The 24852-nt window shown below is 42.0% G+C and overlaps 1 protein-coding gene across 7 annotated transcripts in view; it reads right to left on the reverse strand.

Annotated features, from left to right (window-relative positions):
- LOC111864750 (apoptosis-stimulating of p53 protein 1) overlaps positions 1–24852 on the reverse strand; it is a 367739-nt gene that overhangs the window by 26353 nt on the left and 316534 nt on the right. For all 7 annotated transcript variants that reach the window (XM_023852251.1, XM_023852248.2, XM_023852249.2 and 4 more), the window contains 5 exons: positions 5334–5530; positions 4738–4943; positions 3008–3261; positions 1642–2293; positions 365–506 (listed from right to left, as the gene is read on the reverse strand). In XM_023852251.1, the coding sequence (XP_023708019.1) occupies positions 365–506; positions 1642–2293; positions 3008–3261; positions 4738–4943; positions 5334–5530 (1451 nt within the window). The remainder of the gene's footprint in view (positions 1–364; positions 507–1641; positions 2294–3007; positions 3262–4737; positions 4944–5333; positions 5531–24852) is intronic.

A 24852-nucleotide genomic window follows, 5' to 3' on the forward strand; every position in this document is an offset into this window, starting at 1 on the left:
GGGAGCGCTACGTTACCGTGGAGAGGAGGGTGGAGGGGGGTTCTCAGTCGCGCAACATGTTACAATATGTAGTTTAAATAATATGGCGATGGGTTAGTCCTTTCTTCTGAAATGAAACCACTGTTTCTTCTGCATAGCTCACATTAAAAAAATAATGCAGAAGACCCCTTGCCTGTTAAAGTGGAAACACTAGCATACTGATTTTGTTCCAGGGATTAATTTTATTATATTCTGTTACATTAGATGAGACAGTGCCCGTTAGTGTTAATTTATGATGATCTGCTAGTTAGGAGGAACAATGGGTTGAACCAGTAGTACTCCCTCTTCAAGGTTCTCCTTCCGTGCTTTGCATTATGATACTCACTTGGTGACTGATGGATGAGCTGGTGCTACTACTGTTGGTTGCAAGAGACGAAGTTGATGATGTTGTTGACGATGTCCCACCTACTGGCTGACCACGGGACAAACCTGCGTTTGTGTATGATGAATGGGATGAGCCAAATGGTCTGTGAACAGAACACAATAACATTCGTAAGAGGAGTGTAAGTAACAACAAGTGATGGAATTTAGAGCCATTCCCCTCTAACAGTGTTGGGCTTAAGTTTCAAATGAATCTTTTATATGTATGCCTAAGCCTCATGACATAATAGGGGGAACAGACTGCATTTTAATTGCCCACTTTATAAGCTGGTGACTTACCGATGCAGTGTAAGATGAAAATAATTTTTAACTTCACGCTCCATTACCATTAGAATATAACACACTAGATTGCAGGTACTAAAGTAACAGTGTATATGAACTGGATAAATGTAATTTATTTTTTGCTGAGAGTTTAATCAACAGGCTGAAACAAGTGGGGTTCTGTAACTTGATACAGTCTACAGGGAGAAGTCTGTGGTATCGTATGAAGAGACAACCACTAGTTGAACTGATGGATAATAACAATAGTGAACTATAGAATCTAGAACCATAACTGTATCTTCTTATGTAGCCTAGAGTCGGATATATAGAAAACATGTCACTGTCAGTATTGTTGTAGGCTTTGCCCAGCAACCGCTGTTTACTCATCGTTGCTAAGCAATGAAGTTTGCGTTGTCACGCTTGTTTGAATGTGGACAGCTCCCACAAGTCTTAGAACATTTCTTACATATGAACTCTCATTATAATAGATGCAGACATAATAAAAAATATCTGGCTGTGTACAATTGTGAATTTTTAGGGATGCTGAGGCACCAAGAAAATGTTGGGGTTAAAAAACTATGTAAAATAAAAAAGAACCCAACACAAAAACCTTTATGTAATCACACCCTGTGTTTCTAAGTGTATTGCATGTACTGGCTATGTATTCTGTGGTGTATTCCATACCCCTTCACATGATTATAGAGGACAATGGTGATAATGGATACCTTGTCGCCAGTGTGAGTCCCTTATGAGGGTTTACTCTATTCAGTTAGTGTTATGAATGACACTGGGGCTATGAGCTGTTAAGTAGCATTAATTCCTGGGAAACAATGACATGGAGACTCCTGTGTATGTGTATGTAGAACTTTATATTAAATATTAGCAAGTAAAGAGTAATCTACCCAGAGCCTTGGCGGCAGTAACATCAGTGACTAAAGGCCACATATAATGCAAACTTGCCTTGGTGCTATGTGCCCCAACATCTGGGCTGTTACAGCAGATGTAGTCATTTTGTTTATAGGCTGCTGCTGATATGCCAGGGACTGTTCGGTACGATGAGGTGGCTGCTGGCTCTGGTTCAATAATGGTGTGGCTAGTCCTTTACTCACACCAGATAGTGCAGGTATGGGCATGCTATGGACTGTCATCAACTGCTGCTGGGCTGATGGGTTATTGATGTTGTTATTATTGTTCATGCTGTTAATATTGTTGTTGTTATTTTTCATCGCAGTTTCATTTGTATCACTGTTGTTTCTCTGAGAAGCATCTGAGGGTACTGAGTCTCTTTTGTCAGGTGGTGTGACTTTGCTTGCTGCCGACGAGACAAAGTTGACAGTGAATTTAGTATTGTAAGGCAGTGTCTGATATTTGGGATCTGATTTGCTGCCTCCAAACTCTGGTAGATACTGGTCATCCTTGTCCTTATTCTTGGTGCTGCTGTTTTGGGTTGAGCTACCATTATTCACTGCTGTAGTGTTCAAATTGCTTCCACTTCCGCCACTGATGCCCACAAGCTTGTTGTGGAAGTCATCCTGCGAAGATGCATGATTCTTGTGGTCCTGTGATGACATTCCATCTGACTGCTGATGGATATGTTTGCTGTGATAAGGCCCTGTAACATATCATAATGCGGTCATAAGCTGTGATTGGTAAGTAACAAAGTTTCTATAGTCAGCTTAACTTCCAGTTGTGCATTGCAAGTAGGATATACAACCTGTGGCCTCAAGTTCTTGTGAGATAACTGATAGCTGAGTGTCCAGTTCTAAGGTGATGAACCAATTGCAATTAACAAAGTTAACCAAATCCCCTGCCAAATAAGGGTGCCTCAGGTATTGTAAACAAGCTTTTTTCATCTGTTGAAATAATAATTCAACAAGCCCTTGAAAAACTAAGTGCAGCCAAATAATGTAAAAGTTCAATTCCTATCTCCAGGAAATAAATTTTCCATGCATTTCATAGATGTTCACCACTTCTACAAATGTTTTGAATAAAACTAGTAAATCTTCATAAGTTGTATATTTTTGTCATGTACAATTTGGTCTCCACTTACCAGAAAGATGATACTCTGATCTGAGTTGCATACAAAGGGTTATTATACCGGACTCATACAAACTTTTGGTGTACATTCTAAAAACAAAGTATTTTGAAATCCATTCTTTGTTCCCATGAGACATAAATGAGGACAGACAGGTGTAGTCTTCGTTATATGACTTCAATTCAGACACACCGTGCAAAAGTGCATAAAAACGCACAGAATTTCAGTAACTAATTCATTGATACAAATTTGCTGGATAGAAATCAAGCATGACACAACAGCACAACACACCTTCTTTCCCGAGATGAGTGATGCCATCCCCAACAATGGGACGGATCTGTGCAGCTTGTTTCTGGCCACCATATATTCCACCACTGATGCCAGACTGCTTTTCAGGGTCACTGGATGTGACTGGCACATGATGGTAAGGCTCTATGGTAGCAATGTTCCCACTAGTCAGAGGTCGCAGCAACTTGCCTTTCCCTCCCTGCACCTGCTGCTGGTGATACTGGTGCTGCTGGATTGTTGTAGCAGATGCAACAGACCTGCAAGTCAAATTATTTCATGTAGCTGCTTTCCTCCAGATGATTCAGTGTACACAGTAAGGTTAATAAACAACTCTGAATTTAGTTACTATAGGATTCTGACGATGGTGTATAATACACTGATATATTGGGTTTTTGGACTTCATCCATCGTCCTGGTTTTTAAGATAACTAATAAAAACACGACGTTTCAGAAACTGGATCTGTTTCCGTCCTCAGGTGAAGGAAAACACCTATTCTGTTGGGTCCGTTAGAAAGAGCTAGTCACTGGTCCAGTGATTGAGGCTAGCTCTTTCTAATGGACCCAACAGAATAGGTGTTTTCCTTCACCTGAGGACAGAAACAGATTCTGTTTCCGAAATGTCGTGTTTTTATTAGTTATCTTAAAAACCAGGAGGATGGGTGAAGTCCAAAAACCCAATATATCAACTCTGAATTTATAATGATCCATTTCTGAATATAACATCCATCATCAGTGATCCTGATTAATATTAAATATCAAAATATGTAATCTCATTTCAAAGACATAGCTTCAGTGGTTATCATCTTCCCAGTCTTTTCACTTCCATCTTCAGAAATTAATTTGAACTAAAATAAACGAGACATTTTGGAACTGGAAATTGTAACACCTCTGCCATCTGTTCTACCTATATGCAAACTACGAGAAGATGTCAAACAACGTAAAATTCAAAGGTACAACACTCAGCATGTGATCACATAGCAAATGGTGGCAGAAGGCTTCCAACAGCAGACTTCTGTGGGAAAATTGTGATGATGGAGCCCTGACATAGGACTGGAAAGTGATAACCGAAACAATTTTAGGCAGGCACCATACTTATACTTTAATTCTACATAAATATCACCTCAAATAAGTTCCTTGATTTCTCATACATAATTGAATGTGCACAGCTTCAGGGCCATATATTTACAGGAATGTCACTTCTATCTCAATCATTTGACCACCATGCCAATTGTAGATAATAAAAGTCAACAGGTTAGGTGGCCTCCAGTGGAACATTATTCAAACTAACCAGATGAGTGGATCTGAGAGTCTGTCTGGATGGTGTGACATGGAGGAAATTATCTGCACCTGCCAGGAATTCAACTCCAGGCATCTACCCCTTGGCAGGTAGCAACTACAGCTTTGCTTGCCACCTGCTTCTTTCTCTTTGGTCCTGAGGAAGGAGGAGGACATTCATCTGAAATGCCAGTGGGCTTCTACTGAACTATACAGCATTACACCCCAGAAGGTAGTACTCTTCATGCCACTGATGTGAGGACTTTCAAATCCAATGCTGGTAGTCACTTTACTGTATATGTATATATATATAATCCCACCTCCATTGAAAGTGAATTGTAAGTTTATATTTTAACGATTTAAAAAATATCACATGGACGAGCTCTGTCATTCACAGTGCAGCATTCTGCTCTCTAACTAAACAGTGTTCCCACAGTATGCAGGCTCTCAAGAACCAACCTTAACTGTTGCTGTCCTGATGCTTTGTTACTTGCTGCTGTGATCTGGTTTGCCATCTGCTGGTTCAGAAGTCGCTTTCGATGCAGTCTATCTTGTAATTCGGAAATACGTTTGTCAATGTTGCTCATCTCTTCTTGGCGCTGTGACAGTGCTTCCCTCTGCTGGCATAGACGGGCATTCTGCTGCTCATTGAGCTTGTTACGATACTGAAATTAGAGGAAACAGAATAGGTCACATAATCTGAGACACTGAACATTTTAAATCTATGGTGAGAAGTACTGAAATTGGTCGCTACAGACTCATACCACTGCAGATCATATCTGGAGGGAGTAAATTAAATTCAATGCATGTACATATTTAACTCATTTATATGAAAAACTGAATGATTATTGTTAACCCTTGTGACTTGATTTCCATATACAAATTACAGAATAGGAAAGACTGTAATAACAGGAACTAGCATACGCTGGTGTCCAGTGGTATGTCATATAACATAATGATCAAAAGAGCGTCCAGGTGAAGGAAGACCCATTTTTATAACACTTAATTTTGATGAAAAACGATGCAAATCAAGAAAACTGAATAGTGAGACATACCATAAGTTCACGCCTCAATTTGTCAAGCTCAAGAGCCGCAGGGGAGGGTGTCTGTTGCTGCTGATCCCTGGCACTAGCACCCCGACCTCTCTTCAGCTCCTCAAGTTGATGTGTCAGCTCCTCCACCTTTGCAACTGCCAGTGACAGCTCCTTCTCCTTTTCATTGAAAAGTGCTCGGATTGAGTCCAGATCCGATGCTGCAGACACACAATACAAAGACTCACTGAATTCCATCTGAAAGTAAGGTTACCACTGTGTATCATGCCATGAAGTGTACAGGAAGAATGGCAAGTGGACCTAAACACATCCTAGACCTTGACATCGATCCCAGACAGTTACAGTAGGCTGGGTGGACCACAGAAACAGTTCTGATGTGGCAGGAAATGTAAAAAATTCCCACCTCTACCAGGAATTGAACCTTAGCCACTGAATCAGTAACCTGTCATTTCACTAACTGAGCTATTGCTCATATGAACAAAGTGCTGTCATTCAGAGATAATTTTCAAGGCTGTAATGTGGACTTCATGAATAAAGAAAATATAGCAGCTAGAAATCCAGACATTAATCCAAAATTTTAAAATATTCAACCTATGATATCCCACAAATACAATATTTTGGAACCAAAAACCAGTCTTCTTCCTCTTCTTTCCTCCAAGGATTAGGCATTAGCCTGTTCTGGCCTCATTTATGACTCTCATTATCTCTTCCCACCTTCCCACATCCCTCTTATTCTGTGCTTTGAAAGGCACAGCTTGCTTAGGAATGCTGGTTCCATCCAGTCTCTGATGGGGAGGGGGGTGGGGGGGAAACACACACAGGTAAAGCTATCTCTGTAACTGGCCACTGAGGCCCATATGGTTGTGAGACCTCCAGACTCCCACATTTTCTACAGTCGGCTCACAGATGGTGTCAGCCTTACCCACTGGCCGCCCTTTAACCCCAAGAAGATTCCTGGTACTCGTTTCTGTTAGATGCTGTGTCCACCACAGGGCCATTGTGCGGATGGAAGGGTCAGGTCAACTGAAAACCCCAATGACCTCATTGGAAATTCAAACCATGACCTGGCTTCTAACATAATGCCTCAACCAACTACACTACAGCATACCCAATTTCTCTGGTGATGCTGCTTTATTTCTCTGTTTTCTTCTATTTTTTCACTCAATGAGAAAATCCCCATTCTGTCGTTATATTTTAATTACTTATTCTGTCCATTTTATTGCAACCCTCCAGAGAGCTTAAAAATTTCATCTCATCACCCTGCAATCTTGTCCAGTCCCTAGGCTTTACTCTACAAGGCTCACTGCCATATGATACAACTAGCACAGTCATAACTTTGTAAAACTTCAACACTGTTTCTATTCTAGCCTTCGTCTCTAGTGTTCTTGAAACAGTTTCACATGTGAAGAAAGCAGTCACCGCCGTGAAAGCCTCAAATCTTACATAGTTTCACATGTGTTCCTACCTACCTAAGAACAAACAAAAGCAAATTTTCTCTAGTGTCATTCTAGGTACATATGCACATATCCCTCATTGCAACCTAAATGTAAAATAATCCCCATTCATAAGCACCATACCATGAAAGCATATATGTGGCACATGTTCCTGCCCATGGCACTATATGGAGATTGGTGTTCAGCTCATATCAACCATATGTACGTACTTGGGAAGTTATTATTTTTTAATCTTGGGAAGGTTGCTTTAATCCTTACTAACAGTTCCATGACTTTCCTTTGCCTCTCTACGCAAATTACTTCAAGTAGCCTATGAACACCACCTTCCAAATTGTTGTTTCTTCTCCATTTGTGATCACCTTCCCCATGACATTTACTATAAACATCTATGTTATAATTTTAGTATTGGTAAAATTTGGCCCAGAACCACGGTTATGAAATGGATGCGACTTGAACATATCTGGTTCAAACAGTGCTGTTATTTTTTTTTTTTTTGCTTTTTTTAAGACTGGTTCTGATGCTGTACACTGTCGATACTGAAGGAGTTGTTAAATAACCTATGAAAAAATATATTTTTTGGTGAAATATTTATTGTTGATTACTATATTTTCAGTTTGTAGGTTATTATATCAAATACTTCATAATTAAACATTTTTTATTATTTACTGGGTTCAGCTTCTTACATATATAAATATGATTGTTTTTGTTTAGGGCACAGAATATTTTAATGACAGGCACTGTGGTCCATCAAACTATGACATTAATCAACCAACACCACCACCATGACAAATTTATGCAATTAAATTAAATGGCTGGCACTTGGTGGTTTTGTTTGCTTGATATAGAATAGTTTCATTCCCCAGGGATGGCTCTTTGGTAGCTGTCTATTCAACTGTGTCAGAAAAATTGTTTTAGCGAGAGAATGTTTTAATTTTTTGTTAGTTTACTTTTGATTTGCCAATTTATTTTATATGTCTTCTTTTCTTGTTGTTTTGCTTAGGATAATGAAAGACTTGTGCTTAACCAATTAAGCACTACGCCATGAAGACGTATGGGACAGCGGTTCTATAGATCCAAGTATACTTGACATCAGCACTAGTTAGAGGTAAGTCGTCAGATTCACGCCCTGGCCGATTTACCTCTGGGGAATAAGCCCCAGTACCCATTGGAGAGGCTGAGTGGGCCCCGGAACCGGCCTGAATGACGAGGAGAGGAGAAAAATCTTGCCCCTAACCGGGAATCGAACTCTGACCCTCCTACACCGACTGTGCTATCCCGGCCTATTCTTAATACACACGAGATCTGAAAATCCCACTCCGGAGAGCAAGAAGATTGCAATAATTTGGAATATGAAGCCTTGGACAGGGGTGAAAATGGAGTTTCAGAGCTAGGCTGATGCTTAGGATTAGTTGAAAAGTGCGGGGATAATGACCAACGCGTATTAAAAGCGAATTAGTATACTGTAAGCCAGTGAAATCCTTGCTACTCATATTGTTGTTGGGAGCGGCAGATATGACATCTCAGGGCACTGGAAATAATTTCGTTTAAAATGAAGCACTATGAAACTAAGTAGGCGGCGTCAATTCGTCTGGGATAGTGTCCAACCCTGGCCGTGTCATACGGAGGTATCACAATCTGCAGGAGGAAATAGCACTTTCGTCCGAAACGTTGACACCTGTCTACCATACAATAATGTGTCAGATTTCAGAAGACCGTATCTTAATACTTCACACAAATGCTGCTGGCTGAATGTTAGTGCAATATTGTTTGGTGTTGCAGGCAGATCTCTGCTTGCTGCTAGTGATATGTTCCTCCAGAACGTTCACAGGCTTCCACTGTGCCAAAGGACATTATATGAAAGAAGACAGAAACATACAAGAATCCTTAGTGTCTACTGTGCGTGGCCAGTCATTCTGTGTCACTAACACAACGAGCTATAACAGAACCTGAAGGCTGAACATCATTAATTTCTGAACTCGCGACATAGGGCGCGGTCATAAGCAACTGATCAAGTTCAAAGGCCTCCTCTCACCCCCTCCCCCCGCCCCCAAAGCGACGATGACGTAAACATGAATGTTGCAATGTAATGCATCGGGGAACAGGATGTGCATTTAAATTTTGAAATAATACGTATAAATTACAAAACTGCTAAGTTGCTTTTAAAATATATAACGCATATCTAACCAGGGATTAAACATTTTAGGCGATACTTGTGTGTTTTCGGAACATGGGCGAAAAGAACTGAATAAATGACATTTTCCGCGGGGGTTTCTAGTAGAACACAAACACAAACACTAACATGAATGTAGACGAATATAATGCCCAGTCAGTTTCTGGGGACGAAAACACCGATTATATTTGGGGGAATATCCCAAAACTCCGCCTATGTTTGCGAAAATATCAAACTCTTCAAGAATCCATTTTAATATCATCATCCTGCCGCCTTTTCGGTTCAAGTGAATTCTCTCATCAAACTTCTGAATCACTCCAAAGTATGACATGTAAACTTTGATATCAGATAAACATACAAAATTGCTTGAAGCACCTCTGTGGCATGCAGATATGTGTTTTGCTAACCGATTCAGAGACCGACCTTGCGTTACACAACATGATTACCCTCGAGTCGAGAGTTAGCACAGAGGTGGAACACGCCACAGGGGATATCAAGGGACGCGAAGTGAACTCAGGATGTTGCAGCATTACTAACACTCAGCCTTGCCTGCCCTCTCCTCAAACCAGCGCTTGTTAAGTCCAAGCGTTTCTCGACATTCTAAATTCCAATACGTTTCAACGCAACTGACGACAGTTCACAAAGTGCCGTACTAGCAGTATGGTCCTCGTTCTGGGTTATAACGCCGTGAAGTAAAAAAAAAGCCCGACGTTTCGAAGAAACATACCGCCACCATCTTCTGGGTGATAGTAAGTAAAGAAAAAAAAACAGCAAGAAGCTGACGGAAAGCAGAAGTTCCCTTACTCTACGAGCCTGAAGAAGTAGGCGATATGTTCATTCGTAACGTCGCATTTTCCCCACTGCATGGCGTTAAAGCATAGAAGAACGTTTTCTTCATAGTCACCGTTGTGAGAACCTCAGATGAACATAGTTCAGACCGGCGTGTTTACAAAATTGTTACCAGTTTAAAATAACATTCCCTATAAGCAAACAATTTCCCAGAACCAGTATCTGCGCAGCAAAGTTCGCCCAACACTACTTCCGATAAAAAGTCAAATTAACCATCTGACATACTATGACAACTGTGGCACACGTGCCCGTTCTCATGAAATTAGCTATGTTGACGGGTATGAAGAGCCACTGAACGTTAGCTGAAATAGTTTACTTACTACACAGTGAATTATGGGAACTATACTTGCACATACGTGTTGTGATAGATTTAAGACAATTATTATACATCACCATCATCATCAGAATGAACTATGTAACATTAGGTTCAACTGACTGTTCCTAATTAGCCGGTCACGGTAGCCGAGCGGCCTAAGGCATGCACTGTCTTCGCTCGCTCGGAAGTCGGGATCGTGGGTTCGAATCCCACTCAGGGATGTTTGTGTGCATTTTTCTGTGTTTGTGCACAGGTAGAGGCCTTGCGACGAGCTGATCACTCGCCCAAGGAGTCCTACCGAATGTGTAAGACCTAGAAAAACCGAAGTGAAACGGAGAAGTTCATGGAAGTAGGCCTAGGCCCACTGGGGCTGTAGTGCCAAGGGGGAGGGCAATGTTCCTAATTATTCTTGGAGTAGCGGATCCACCACCTCCGCCCTTTAGGAGTTAGAGATCTCTTCGACCCAATGGTTCGTATTCCAGTGCATGCTTTGACACTCTCCTTCTGTTTGCGTTAATTTTGTACAGGCCTACAGTGTAATCAGTGTCTGAGATATAGTCTCGTAATCAACAGCAAAGGTCGCAATAACCCCATCTGTGCTGCGTCTGGTCTTTTGGCGTACTTTTCGCAAGAACCGAAATCTCACTCCCACATTTTAAAGTGACTTTTGTCGTCATGTTGTGGTGTTCTTGTTTCCCTCTGGTAACATATTTGACAAATTAAGAAAGAAATAATTAATTTCGACTGATAGGCCTATTTTGACACAACAAAATATGTATTATGGTGCGCCAAAGGGATCTTCTTTTCTCAGAATCCAGACAGGTGCCAAGTTAGAGATCAAGCGCCAATACAGATTGAAGAACTTATTGGGGAGGTGACGGACGGCATATAACTGTGGTGGAATTGTGACTACCACAGCAAAAGCATAGTACACAGAGGAAATGCCCCAGGCACTTTGAAAAACAAATTCCACTGAGGCTAGGTTTCCGCAACAAGTGCCATGCCACGGCCACAATCATCATCATCATCATCATCATCATCATCATCATCTAATCTCTTCAAAATCCAACACAACGTTCTCCTCATTCACTGAATTTTCTCAGCTAACCTAATCCTTCCGCCGGTCACGGTAGCCGAGCAGTCTAAGGCATGCACTGTCTTCACTTGCTCGGAAGCCGGGATCGTGGGTTCGAATCCCACTCAGGGCATGGATGTTTGTGTGCGTTTTTCTGTGTTTGTCTACAGGTAGAGGCCTTGCGACGAGCTGATCACTCGCCCAAGGAGTCCTACCGCATGTGTAAGATCTAGTAAACCGAAGTGAAACGGAGAGTTTCATGGAGGTAGGCCTAGGCCCAAATTGGGGCTGTAGTGCCACAGGAAAAAAAACCTAATCCTTCCAGCCACACTATGGCCCTGAGGCCAACTCAGCCTCTAAGAGAAATGAGTACCAGGAAGATTCTTGGGAGATAAAGGGCGGCCGGCGCGTAAGGCTGACAACCTTACCGCCTTCTGTGAGCCGATTGTCTAGAAGATGTGGGAGCCTGGACCTCTCATACCCCTACGGGCCTTCAAGGCCTGTTACAGGGTCAGCTTTTACCTTTTACGTTCTCCTCATAGCAGATGTGCAAGCTCCAATATGGAAATACGAAGGGCTCTTCACGGGACCCCGGACTGGTACAGGATCTTAGTAAGTCTACTGGAAACTAAAATATTCGCTAAAAGGGCACTGGTCTTGTCCTAGTTGTGGGTTGTATAGTTCCTCCCTCACGTAAAATACGCTTTAAAAGGCCCCACGCACCATCCATCATTTTCACATGATATTCGCTGTTGTGCAGTCATTTTGACATGGGAACAGCCGACTAACTTATAACAAGTGTTCAATAAAATCAAAATACGTTTAGTGCGACAAGTAGCGTTGTACAGAACGTTGCAGTGTGGACTGTGTTGCTTACATAAACATATTCAGTCTTGCCCCTGCTGTGCTGGCGTCAAACTCTACGTGATTTGCTGAAATGTACAGAACTTTCCTTGAACTTTGGAAGATTGAAAGCAATTTATATAAAATCAGAAACTTGAAAAAGTGAGAGTGACGACGAAGTTTGTACTCCGATGGCACAGTTCCTTCGAGTTATCTCAGAATGTTTTCGTAAGTGAAAACTGTCAGTGTCTTAAATCAATTCTCCATTTAGATTCTTGTCTTATTTTTTAAGTCACAAGTGCAGGGATGATGGATAAACCCGCTGTTTCACTCACAGTGACGCTTTAAAGACCATTCACTAACATGATTTCATGGTCCAAGAGGTCTTGTTGTGCAGCAGAGAAACTGCATAAAACGAACATTGCACAGAATGATTGTGTGACCCTTAAGGACAAGGCGTAATTGCCAAATGAAAGCGCATAACGGATAAACGATCGGGAATTGCTAATATTAAAATAGCCAGTTTCGATATACGTGGGCTGTCAAATAAAACTCATGAGCTACACGAAAGAGAGAGTATATACGTATATTTTCCAAACGAATTACTTAAGATTTAACATAACTAAGGGGCGCGCGGTAGCATAGTTGGTTGAGGCACTATGCTAAAAGCCGGAACGTCGCGAGTTCGCATTCCGATGAGGTCACTTGATTTTTCAATTGACCTAATCCTTCCAGCCGCACTATGGCCCTGGGGTCGACTCAGCCTCTAACACAAATGAGTACCAGGGGTAAAGACCGGCCGTCACGTAACGCTGACAACCTTACCGCCGTCTGCGAGCTGACTGTCTAGAAAATGTGGGAGCCTCGGCGTATCACAATCTCTTGGGCCTCCACGTCCTGTTACACGGACAGCTTTACTCTTTTTTACCATTTTAACGTAACTAAATGTTCGCGTCCAGTGTTTATCTTCCGTCAAAATTGCAACACTTTTACGAGGGACTGGGAGCAGATAGACACATACGGTTTAGTTTAAAACATGTGTGCACTCTTTGTCAATGCGTGACAGAGATGGCATCACTGTACGGCGCACAGAACTCTAGTGGTGGCAGCGAGAGTGAGGAGTGTTTTTGATACTTAAAATGGCGACATTTTCGTTACAAGAACAGCGAGTAATCATTCATTTCCTCCACTTGCGTGGTGCGACACCTATTGAAATTCATCGCCAGTTGAGTGAGACGTGTGGTGATGGTGCTTCCTCCACAGCGTGTGGTGTTGTCTTTACTAGTGCCGATGCGGTGTAATTGTTCCTATATTTATATGTTCTGGTTGTGAGGAGTGGGGAGAGATTGGGGGAGGGTATAGTGTTATGTTGTGTAATTTTGTACAGTATTATAGGGTTATGTGTTTCAATGTTTGTGTCATTCATATGTAAATCTTTTTTACTAGTTCTGTAAATATGGTATTTCTCAAGTGTATTTAGATGTTTTCCTTTTTCCCCGTTGTTATGGTTTCCATGGTGTCTGTTATTGTGCCGTACCTGTGTCCGGTATTCAATATATGACTTGAATATCCTGAGTTACCATTGTTACTTTTTATGTCGTGAATGCGTTCTTTGTATCTGGTCTGGAATGTTCTTCCTGTTTGTCCGACATATTTCAATGGGCAATCTAAACATTTCATTTGATAAATTCCACTTCTATTATATTTATCTATTTGTGGCTGTGGCTTTAGTATATTTTGTATTGTGTTTCGCGCACAGAAAGCCAGTTTTAATAAAATATCTGTAACCTAAAAACACCTGAAGATAGCCGTTTCAGACCGAAACATGTAGTGTTGAAGTGTAGAATGCAGAAGTGTTGCAATTTTGACGGAAGATAAACAATGGACGCTAATTTGAACAATTGCAACGGGATGCTAAAATACACAATAACTAAGTGTCTTTGTCGTAATTTATTGCAGGTAGAAGACTTACGTTGCGAAGCTGATCATACTAGAAATATCTGCAGTACAAAAGCTGCGAGCTTCCGGGTTGAAACATCAGGCACAATTCGAAGAGTGGCCTATCTGGTAACACAGGGAACGGCTAGAACTCCACAAAATAAGGATACAGTTCCTCCCGGTTACCAGACGGCAGCAGCCGATCAATGGCAAACTCATATATCATTGTCGTCATCGTCACTGCTAACGTGTCAAATGTCAAATCCATGAATTTTAACCGTTTCCTTGCCGAAGTGAAATTTGCACAAAACGAGTGAACGCGCGTCTTACTATTGTAGACACTAATAGACCCATTTCAGTAAAACTTCGCACGGACATCATGCCAGTGGATGCCTCCCAATTTTACGCGCTTTTTCATTAAATGAATGAAATTGAAGCATAATACCGAGGGCATTACTGTCAGTTCACAAGTTTCATCTCTGAAACCATCCAAAAGATTTCGGTAAAATTTGATAATGGAGGTTTCCAATAAAAGCTGTAGCTTTTGATTAATTTTGGCTTATACTTGTGAATCACAACGCGTACTTTACAAATCTAACGTCGTCGATATTCTTCAAAACAGCAGCACTGCAAATTGTTACAAGAAAGAAGGAAGACCCTGAAGATCTTATTCGGATCGATTAGTTTTTTTAACATTTTGTCAATGATATGAATCATCATCGTCCTTTAGCGCCCACTGGAGCACAGGGCATTAACAAAGTGTCACCATCTCACATGGTTCTTGCTGAGTTGTTTAATGTCTCCCCATGTCTTCCCTACAGCCAAGGCTTCCTCTCGTATTGTTCTCTTTGCCCTTCTTCTTTTCCTCTGTTCTTGTGAGTTCCACTCCATAGCCTCCTTCTCGATTGCATTTTCCTTTCGAAGAGTATGGCCGATCCAGTTTCATCTACGTCTGGTCATCTCTTCAGTTTTTATTTCATTTATCTGTTTCCGTAGTTTCTCATTTGTTGCTATAACTGGCCGTCTCACCTTTACTATTCTATGAAGGCATCGATCTACAAAACTTTGTAATTGTTTACACATTTCCTGGGTGACATGCCATGTCTCACATCACTGCAATAGAACTGATTTTACACTAGAGTTGAAAATTCTTAGTTTTGTTCTTAAAGAAATATCACTTGATTTCCAAACTCCCTGTAGTTAATTAAAAGCCCCATTTTATTTAGACAAATGAAATGAATATTTAACGTACAAAAGAATCCGAACCCCTGCCTTGTGCCTTGCAACAGAACCTTTGTGCATACCTGAAATATGTGAACAAACAACCACTACGGCACAGAATAACAATGGGCTTCTTCTATGATACTACTGACCGTGGCTTCCCTCCTTTCTGTGATACCGTCTGTTACTGATATCTGCTACGATTCCCTGAACGCGGGTCGGCCGATCGCAAGGCTTCAACCTACACAAGCACAGAAGAAAATATCCATCCATGCTCAAGTGGCATTCGAACCCACGATCCCAGTGTTCGAACGCTAAACAACAGTATAAGCATTAGAAGGCGCGACCACTGTGATCTGCCTAACAAAGATCGCACATCGAAAGCATGTGTGCTCAACCTTTCTACAAATGTTAATTTTATCTGGATCAGTATGAACACAGGAGCCATGCGAATTTGTCAAGTCATTCTAAGAGGTTCCTTAGATAAAGTTAAAAAAAAGGTAAAGTTGTCCCTGTGCGCAACGAATTAGGCACTACGCCATGAAGGCGTATGGGGGAGTGGATGTATAGATTCAAATTTCCATGACTTCGGTACTATCCGGATGTGAGTGGTCAGCTTCACGCTCCTGCATCTTTACTCCCGGGGGAAAGAGATTCAGGTACCCATTGTATAGGAGGTTGGGTGGACCCCAGAGCCGGTCTGGACGACCTGGAGAAAATTCTTGCCCCTACCGGGACTCGAAATCCGACCCTCAGTTGTCCAGCCCGTAACCAATCGCTATACCGACTACGCTACCCCGGGTTCTTTCGGTCCATATGATAATATAGGATATACACACATGTATCTATACGGTATACTCTCGAAAGACACTTAAATCTTACGGCAGCTTGATCTCTGACAAACCTATAAAGAGGTGCCCAAAAGTCAGTGAACTGGTTAGGAAACTGCACATTAAAATACGTCAATTTTTTTTATTATTTACTTAATTTACAAAAAAAAAATATTGGAAATTAGGTCCCCCACGTTAGATGTACAACTCAGAACGCTGTGATGCCGTTCTACATATTGACTGACAGGTTTAAATGAGTATTCCCGTTAATACGAAATGATCTGGACCACTCTGTACATATGTGGTGAAACTCGCGTTAAATTTGACAATGCTTAATCCGAAACCGAAAGTACACCACGGCATAGGCGAGTACACCTGCTTCTTGATTTCTCCACGGAAATAAGAAGCCGCCAAACTTCGAACTTCCGGAATTACATTTTGAGGGATCGGTCCCTGGAAAGTGGTGTGAGGATGAAAGGCAATAACAGTTAACATGTCTGCAAAGATGAAATACGTAGTTCCGTTTTGCTATACATTGTCACGTGTATGGGTGACTTATAAGACGGGGTTTTGGACTGGATTTATTGACACCTTATACACACAACTCGGAACTACAGGCAATACTCTTACAGCACTATAGCTGACCTACACACTTCACAGTTCACCGTTATACACGCACTAGGGTTCTCACTTTTCGCTAGTCGTATCCTGGCAACGGTTTTGTAACATTCTCACTGTCACTTCACATGCCACATGAAGTCTTATTTTCACAACCTAGTTCCCTTCTTGTCATTATTCTGCGGCCGCCAATTCAATTCAATTCCAAGCTCATATCCTGGCAGGCTGGCATCTATTCTCTTCTCTATCCTACTCCTGCTGAACACTTCTTTATAACCACTTTACACGGACGACGTAGAGAACACAGCCTCTATTGTTAAGGAGACGTGTTTACCGCGCCATTGCCTATCTTTGGGTCTATACGACAAAATATCAACTATCGTCACTACAGACAGTAGGTCCAGAGTTTACATATCTCTTCGCCCTCGAAGTTTACACTGACCAGGTTGGTCTAGCGGTAACTCTGTACACTTTGTATTAGAAAAGCATCCACGTCTACTCACTGTTAAGGTTATCTGCTACAAAGCGGTAGTCACGTGGCTCCTGAGGCTCTTCTGGTGAATACCATAGCACAGCAGCAAGACCAACCCTCAAACCATGGTCGCTAAGTTTCAAATACACCCGGAAGCAATTTCATAATCACTTAACCTATAATTCAATTATATGTAACATCCGCGGATGAAACAGCGTTTTTAAGCAATCTGAGAGCAATTCAATCCACGCATATATACTGATATATACGCTTTACGCCCCGGAACCCACTGGTTAGGAGGCTGGGGGGGATCCAAGGCAGGAATGGAAGCTGCGGGGTAGAAAAAATCCCTTATCCCTACCAGGAATCGAATCCCGATACGAGTAGTTCGGCCCGTAGCCAATCGCTATGCTGACTGTGGTATTCAAAAAGGCGCCACTTTAATACGACCCTACTCCATGCTTTGTCCCTTATTTGTCGGATTTTCAACTGCACGTGGAGTGCAACAACTTATGCTGCGGGGAGCAGTGGCACAGGCTAAATCGAAAAGGTGCTGCTTGTGCAGTCCCATTAAGGCAATGCTTTTTTATTGCTAGTGGGGTGGGACTAAGTCCCTTCTACTGCGTCCACTTCTGGCCTCTTGTACCAGCGCCAGATGACAGGTGAGGGTGATTGTGGAGCAATTAGTGGAATGAAGATTGGCAGGGGAAACCGAAGTACTCGGAGAAAACCTGCCCCAGCGCCACTCTGTCCACCACAAATCCCACTTGACCAGACCCGGGCCGCCGCGGTGGGAAGCCAGCGACTGACAGCTTGAGCTATGGCGCTGCCCTTAAAGCAATGTTACTCGGATACCAAAAATGTTGTCACTTATATACTCACGTTGCGTTCAACAATGTGCTACACTCTGTGTTCAGTTAGGTAATATTACAATTTCACTTCGTGACTTTTTTATTTTAAAATAAATTGGCAAATAAATACTATAGACAAAGCTCTCACATAACTTCGAGGTAAAATGGTAAGGTAAAGCTATCCCTGTAACAGACCATGGAGGCGCACAGGGTTGTGAGACGTTGAGGGTCCCACATTATCTACACAATCGGCTCACAGAAGGCGGTAAGGTTATCAGTCTTACTCGCCGGCCGCTCTTTACCCCCCCCCCCCCCCAGGATGATTCCTGGTACTCATTTCTGTTAGTGGCGGAGTCGACCCCAGGGCCATAGTGCGGCTGGAAGGATTAGGCCAATTGAAAAAAAAAATCCACCTCATCGGGACTAGAACCCGCAACCTTCCGGCTTGTAGCACAGTGCCTCAACCAACTACGCTACCACGTAACCGGATCAATAGCTATTGCGGACCGTAGTTTGCTAACCTCCAAGCTAGACAATTACCTATAGGTCTGCATACTTTACAGTCCCGTAAGGTTAAAGTACAGCTTTGGACGATATGAATGTACATCGCCCTAAAAATGCTTGAAATTTGTTGAGAGAAGTTGCACTGGGCGGAACCTGCCGTTGTAAATAACAGAGAAAAAAGTTCGTTCTGCAAAACCAAAGTTGTACTTAAAACGGTTCCATAGCGGACCACAACCTCGTACAGCACGGCATGTAATGTGGCAACACTGCTCAAGAACCACATTCCTACAGCTCGGCCACAGGGCCACGGTAAACCCCGAGGGCAATGTTGCCAAATAAGCCAACACCCCTCTCTCTCTCTCTCTCTCTTTCCCCTTCCATGGATTTACCATGCTCCAAGCGGACGCCGCTAAAGCCGAACAAAAGCCGAAACAGATTCACACCGTCAAGCCACAGGCGTTCTTCACGACCACTGCCAATTTGCATTCCTTGTTCACGGAGTTTCATACGGGGTCATTACAAATGCAGGATACATATTCAAAAATATACATTCCAGCTACGAAGAATATTAATTCGAACGTTTTTATCAACTGAAATGGCTAATAATAACAAAAAATTAAGTTTACTAAGCGATTTAGAGTACGACACTGCGTGAGGTGCCTATTACTGGATATATACAAATGCAGTACGATCACCACGTAGTCTGGAAGGGATACAGCGGTCAGAACCTTAAATCTCATGCAATTCCAGGTAATCGACGGCTTATGGAAGCCATAAACCATGGCACCATAGACCCACGGATGTAACGGTTATGGTTATCCGTCAATCTGTACAGATCTATCCAAATCATTGAACCAATCAATCAATAAATATATTGTAACGTCTATAGCTAGGCAACAGCGCGGTAAACACCTCGCTTAAGCGCTTGACAACAATGCATGATCATTGCTAGGTAAACACGTTCAAACGCGCAAAAATAGAAGCTGTATCTCAGAGAATGAATCTTTATGCTGGTTATTAGGCAACAGCCAACGCACCAATGATTCCAACGATGTCGCTGGCTAGATATCATGTGACTTGTTTTCTGTAGGTCCGCGCCGAAGGTTTATAGGCGACAAAGGTCGTAAGATGGAGGAGTGAAGCAGAAGCTACAAGGCAGTTGAGAGTACACGGACGGGAATGGGGCATATCCTTAGTGAATTGTGAACATTAGCTGAGTACAGATTAGGACAAAAGAGAACAGAGTGACTGAAGACGAAATAACGAGAACACTTCATGGCGATTTGAAATGATAGTTTCTGTGTTCAGATCCGTTGCTAGGAGACGACTAGTGGAAACAGATCGTCCTAGTGCGTGCGCAACGGTGATCTGTAAAGTGTGTCAATAGGAGATGACACTGTATTGCCTGCAGTAAATGTGATTAGGAGAGATTGTAACCAAAGTGCTAATAGATCCAGTCATCTGAACCAAAACCCGTCATTTCGTCATGCGTACCACCATACAGTGATAATATACATAAAATTGTTCCTATGCTTAATTAATTAAGCAACAGGCCATGAAGACGGATGGGGGAGTGAAGATACAGCTCCACAAGACTTGACTTCGGCATTAGAGGGCCGCGTTACTCCCGGGGAAAGGGTATTATATATATATATATATACATGCATTTTAAAAAATTCACCCGTCAACATCAATGCACTTTGCAACTCTGTAAGGACAGGGAGTTTTGCTATTACCACTGTACTGCGTACTACTGTACAGTGAAATAGCTCTATCTCGGAAACGGTTCGAAATAGGACACATGTACATATATGTTTTTTATTGCTTAGAATGACAGATACTATCACCTTTCCTCCTGGGACACTGTAGTATATGCACACCTATATCTATCTATATCTGTTTACCTATCAATCCCATCTATTATCTCTCGACATGCCCGCTCTGATGAAAGCATTTGTCACGCTCAGCTTAACCTCCGTGCCACCGCTACTATCTACAGGCAAGAATTTTTCAAATTTAATTGCTCCGTGCTTCAGTGTATGAGGTTTGCGCTTTTTAATTATAAGCAAAGGCTTGTAGGGCAATATAAAAACCACTTTACTAAACTACTTTGGCAATTTACTGCCTGGATTAATTGCAGTTTTGAACATCAACGCGTCCGTTTTCGCTACCGCCTTGATGTCTGTCTTCGTTATTGTGTGAGAGAGATAAGAGAGATCTGCTCGCACACGCTTTCAGACCAGAGAGAAATACGTATACAGGCATAACTCGAGTTACAAATCTTCACACCCTTTCATTGTCGTGTCTCTACTTAGGAGAATGGGCCGCGCCATAGCTCAAGCGGTTAGTCGCTGGCTTCCCACCGCGGCGGTCCCGGTTCGATCCTGGGTCTGGTCAAGTGCGATTTGTGGTGGACAAAGTGGCGTTGGGGCGGGTTTTCTCCCAGTACTTCGGTTTCCCCTGCCACAAATTCCTCCACAAAGACGCTCACCTGTCATCTAGGGCTGGTACAATAGGCCAGAAGTGGCCGCAGTAAGAGGGACTTAGTCCTACCCGACTAGCAATAACAAAAAATAACACTTAGGAGAACCCCTTTTAACACAGCGTTCTCCATGTTGTTCATTCCGCGGATCGGAAAGCCGAAGGAATGCCATTATGTTGCTATCGTGTTTTTATTCTGTCGTTACACAGGCTAGAGTTGTTGGCAGTGAAGAAGTACTTATCTATGCAATATCGGACACTGCAGTCTCGAACTCTGCCGGAAAAAAAAATAAATTTCCATTGCTAATATCATACAAATTCAGTGAAACTGTGATTTAATGCATATCACTGGATCAACAGAGGTGTTACCAATATCTGAGAATTCTTTATGTCCAAGGTTGTAGCTCATCTGCTGTATCTGAGACCATTCAGGATAACGTGAGGCTGCAAATATACTGTAACAGATTTAAACAACGCGTTGCCAGGCAACAGCTCTGTAAACATAGTCCAACACGCAACAATATATGGGGCTGTTTTCTATGTATTCCGCGCCTGAAACACTGGGTTTATGCAACCCGCTTCTAGGCAAATGGTTCGGTAAACACATTTCCGCATATCGGACCGTGCTATGAAAGCGGTGACGTCATCAACAATACAGACGGTGTTTTCCGTGGGGTGTGTGCAGGGTGCTTATAAGAGAAGTGAATGCAGAAGCAAGTTCAGTTCAGGGCAGTTACGAGTTAGACGTAAGCTGGAGGAATGAGTCCGAAGAATTTTTAGTTCCGAGGTTCCAGAGTTATCGAAGACGAAATAGGAAGAAGACTTCTTAGCGATTTGAAGTGCTAGTTTCTGTGTTGAGGTCCGTTGCTAGGCGACAACTAGTGAAGACTGAGAATCCCAGTGCGTGTGTAACGGTGAATTGTAAACTGTGTAAATCAGCGATAGCACTGTATTTAAGTGTAATTAAGAGAACAATCGAGGTGCTAATAAATCCAATCATCCGAACTAGAACCCGTTACTTTCGTTACGCGTAGCCCCGTACACGTGGCAATATAAAGGATTGTGAAATGTAGATGGGAAAACGAAGTGTACAGTGGTAACGCTGAAACAACAGCTACCTTGCGAAATGTATTAAGTCTCTGTCAATGTATTTTGTATCCCAAGGTCAAATAATTTCACCGCTGACTATCATAGCTGGTAAAGTTATGAATGAAAGAAATGTATCTCTCGTGTTTTAATGGCGAATCAGACAACGGTCATTGTCGATACTCTGTTGCCAGTTGGCGAAAAAAATATTTCAGGCATTTCTGGCGATTTGTTTTTATAGACAATCTCTGCTCAAACATTTCCTCTAGTACGGCTTAGTGAATATTGCTTTTTACACTAAGTTTAGTATCTGAATATGAATGTAGCCATCTTTCAGTAACTTCTCAAGTTATCATGACGGTTTATTTTTAAGAATTCACCACAGAAATTACAATGGGCTTTATACACAATAGTCTCATATCTGCACAAATAAACACCAAAATCAGTGCGGTACGCGAAATTCCAAAGAAAACGAGGTAAGGCTATCTTTTTCCTGGTGTGTGGTACTAGAATGTCTTTGTAGCTCAATTAACTTACAACTTATCACGGAACATAATTTCACGTGGGTGGCATTCTTGCTTTGTGTTTGGGAGGTCTCAGGCTTCAATCACGGTTTGGGCTTGCCTATCCTGGTCAGAGGTCTTCTGTTGTTTTACTCAGTCTCTACAGACAAATGCTGGGATATTATCTTAAACTGTGCTGCAGCCTCTTCCTTTCACGTCCTTTGCAATTCATTATTCACTAGTCATGCCATCACTCGACGCTATAAAATCAGAGCATCTGAAACCTTCTTTAAATGTGCCAAGAATAAATAAGATTTTCTTTTTTCACTGGCTCTACAGACCTCTTGGGTCCTGGCCTCTGGTTTTTCAGTTTCATGATCATATACAGACGGCAGCACTCCTTGGACGAGTGATCAACTCGTCGCGAGGCCTTTACCTGAACACAGGAGAGCACAAACACAGAATAAACGCATACCAAATATCCATACCTTGTGTGGGATTCGAACCCACGATCCCGGCTTCCGAGCGAGCGAAGACAGTACATGCTTTAGGCCGCGCGGCTACCGTGACCGGCAAACAAGAATGATACACTTCACTTATTATACAATAATTCTCACTCTGATCTCAATCAAAGAACTACAAAGAAGTGTGGCTGATACTGTCAGAGAAGAACAGTGCAGGGGAGAAAACTATCCACTACGGCTTCCTTCCATGAAATCGAACAGAGCATCCACTGTGATGTTATAGTGTGGTGTGTAGTCTCTGCCTATTTCCTGCTGTACAGGGCTGCGGGGGGGACACAGTAGCATAGTTGATCGAAGCACTATGCTACATGCCAGAAGGTCGCGGGGTCAAGTCCCGATGAGGTCATTGGATTTTTTTTCNGGACATTTAATTCTATTTATTATTTAGGAATAATTTCAATATAATTACCTAAAGTCACATATCTTACAGTTTTAAAAAGCAAGAGAATGCCATTTTTGACAAGTATCAAACAGCTTTTCAATATGCAGAAAGAGAGATTACACAAGAAATTATGTTAGAAATAGCAAAACACTGAATTTCCTGCAGCCTACTAATTTATGTCTGCGTGAGACTTCTTGTCTTCTGGTCTGTTGGAAAATTGTCTTTACAAAAAATATTTCTACTAAAATTTCAATATTGATTTTAATATCAATTAGCTCTAAAAGTTGAGGGGCCGCACTTTGTGGCTATGGGGCTGGTCTAGATAATGCGGGACTCTCAACGTCTCACAACCCTATGGGCCTTCACGGCCTGGTACAGGGTTAGCTTTACTTACTTACTTACTTACTTACTTTTACAGGGCTACAGGAGGAACAGTTGCATACCCAACCAACTGTACAAGTATTTCAGGCAAACAGTAAGACCAAAGTGTCAGAAGATGGGAACCAGGAATTTGAATAAAGCAGTAAGTGAAGATTCACAGTCTGATGCCACCATGGCCAGGGATGGAGCCGTGAACATTCTGTTTACCATGTATGCACTTAGTTAACGAGCTGCTGGGTAATGTTCAACAGCAATAATAATAATAAGCCAGCTCTTGTTAGGGGAACTAAAATCTACGTGTCCCTTAATAAAATCTACCCCTTTTTTCCCCATATAGTATTTCAGTATTCTTATTAACTAACTAAATAATTCGTTCCATGGAGTCGAGTCCTTCTTAATAATCCAACAGCTGCCTAGCCACTCACGAATCTTCCAGTATTTGTAACCGTCGGGTTCATTAGTGTTTACATTAACCCTCCACTGGTTCCAATCCAGAGACAGGAGAACCCTGCCCATATCACCCCATTATATTTCTCCAACATCTACTTTAATATTACCCTTCCGTCTACGACTACGTCTTCCTATTGGTCTCTTTCCTTCTGGATTTCCCACCAAAACCCCGTATGCATTCATCAGCTTTCCAATGCATGCTACCTATCCTGCCAACCGAATCCTCATTTACTTGATCATTTTCATTATATCTGGCAAAGAGTGTAACTTCACAAGATCATTATACAGTCTTCTCCGGCCTCCTATTATTTCGTTGGACCCTCTTGGATCCAAATACACATGAGCATCCTGTTTTCAAACACCCTCAGTCCACGTTCTTTCGTTTACGCTAAAGATCAAGTCTCACACTCATACATAACACAAGAAATATCAAAGTTTTGCGTGTTTTAATCTTACTATGTTTTTAATGGGATCTTTAAAATTTAAAACTAAAAGCACAAAGTGTACGTCGCGGTGTAATGGTAAGCATTCTGGCTTAGTGTTAGTGTTAGTGTTAGTTTGGTAATGTATTCGC

The sequence above is a fragment of the Cryptotermes secundus genome, unplaced genomic scaffold (genome assembly GCF_002891405.2).
Source record: "Cryptotermes secundus unplaced genomic scaffold, Csec_1.0 scaffold932, whole genome shotgun sequence".
In the NCBI taxonomy this organism is placed as follows: domain Eukaryota; kingdom Metazoa; phylum Arthropoda; class Insecta; order Blattodea; family Kalotermitidae; genus Cryptotermes; species Cryptotermes secundus.